The sequence below is a fragment of the Mus pahari genome, chromosome 23, assembly GCF_900095145.1.
Source record: "Mus pahari chromosome 23, PAHARI_EIJ_v1.1, whole genome shotgun sequence".
Taxonomy (NCBI): domain Eukaryota; kingdom Metazoa; phylum Chordata; class Mammalia; order Rodentia; family Muridae; genus Mus; species Mus pahari.
In genome coordinates, this window is record NC_034612.1 from 14,243,332 (window position 1) to 14,244,661 (window position 1,330).

General features: G+C 47.3%; 1 protein-coding gene across 3 annotated transcripts in view; it reads right to left on the reverse strand.

Moving 5' to 3' along the window:
* The window catches only part of Mphosph9 (M-phase phosphoprotein 9), a 71,929-nt gene that overhangs the window by 49,871 nt on the left and 20,728 nt on the right, over positions 1-1,330 (reverse strand). For all 3 annotated transcript variants that reach the window (XM_021186757.2, XM_021186755.2, XM_029533849.1), the window contains one exon: positions 137-227. In XM_021186757.2, coding sequence (XP_021042416.1) covers positions 137-227 — 91 coding nt within the window. The remainder of the gene's footprint in view (positions 1-136; positions 228-1,330) is intronic.

Below are 1,330 nucleotides of genomic sequence, written 5' to 3' on the forward strand. Positions count from 1 at the left end.
AGGGAAAGCAGAGGCAGGAAAAATCTCTGTGAGTTTGAGGCCAAACTGGTCTCCAGAATGAGTCCCAAGCCAGCCAGAACGACAATAGTGAGACCTGTCTCCAAAAATATGCTTTAAAATAACTGAAGTTGCATACCTGTTCCTGAATCAGACAACCAACTTGGGCTTTCGGCTGGCTTATTGAGGTAAAAGGCACAAGGATGTGCAGCATCAGCAGCGAGGTCACACTGCAAGACATGAAAGAGGATGATTGGTGGATGGCTACACACATCGGGCACACACTGCTGAGTCGGGCGTTAGTTAATCCAGGCCGAGGCTACAGCCCTGGTATGAGGAGAGGCTATAGCTCAGCCACAGCTGTAAAACACAATGCAGGGGCCAGCATCCCTGCATCATCTCTCTAAGGGGTCCTTGTTGTTTGTTTTGGTCACTGTAGAGGGTACTTAGAAGGAGAGAGAAAGCTGAAGGCAGGTGTAATATGAGTTAAGAACCAAAATGTATTTACAATTTACTATCGATTTCCAGCAGGAATTTGAGAAATCTGCAATTAGTTAAAAAAAAAAAAATTAACTAGTAATCTGTTTATGTCATCACAACTTCAGTAAATCAAATGACTCAAAACCAGAAATCAGTAACAGGAACTGCAAATAATGAATTAGTTTTGTGTCCCGGGGTCTTGGGCACACTAGGTAACATGCCCCAGCTAGCTCTCCTTCTTTTGTTCTTTTGAGGCAGGGTCTTGCTATGCAGCCCAGGACAACCTAAACCCCATCACCTTCCTGCTCCCTAGGTAAGAGATTGCTCCCTGTGCGTGTGTCGTGCTGGAGGTCAAACCCAGGTCAGCCAGGCTAGAAAAGCACTCTGCCATAAGCCACATTCCCTAGCCCTTGGTTTGGGGTTTTGATTTTTTTTTAAAATCATCATCATTATGTGTATGGGTGTTTTGCCTGCATGTATGCCTGTGCACCACTTGCATACTTGGTACCCAAGGAAACCAGAAGATGGTGTCGGGTCACCAGGATCTAGAGATACGAATGGCCGTGCGCCATCATATGGGTGTTGAGAATGGAAGTCAGAGCCTCTGGAAGATGCTCTTAACCACAGCGTCATGGCCCCAGGCCCCAGCCCCCAGCCCTTCATTTTTTGAGACAGAGTCTTGCTATATAGCCCAGGCTGGTCCAGAGTGAACTCTGCAGTCCAAGCTGGCTTGCTATTATATAGCCCAGGCTGGTCCAGAGTGAACTCTGCAGGCCAAGCTGGCTTGCTATTATATAGCCCAGGCTGGTCCGGAGTGAACTCTGCAGGCCAAGCTGGCTTGCTATTATATAGC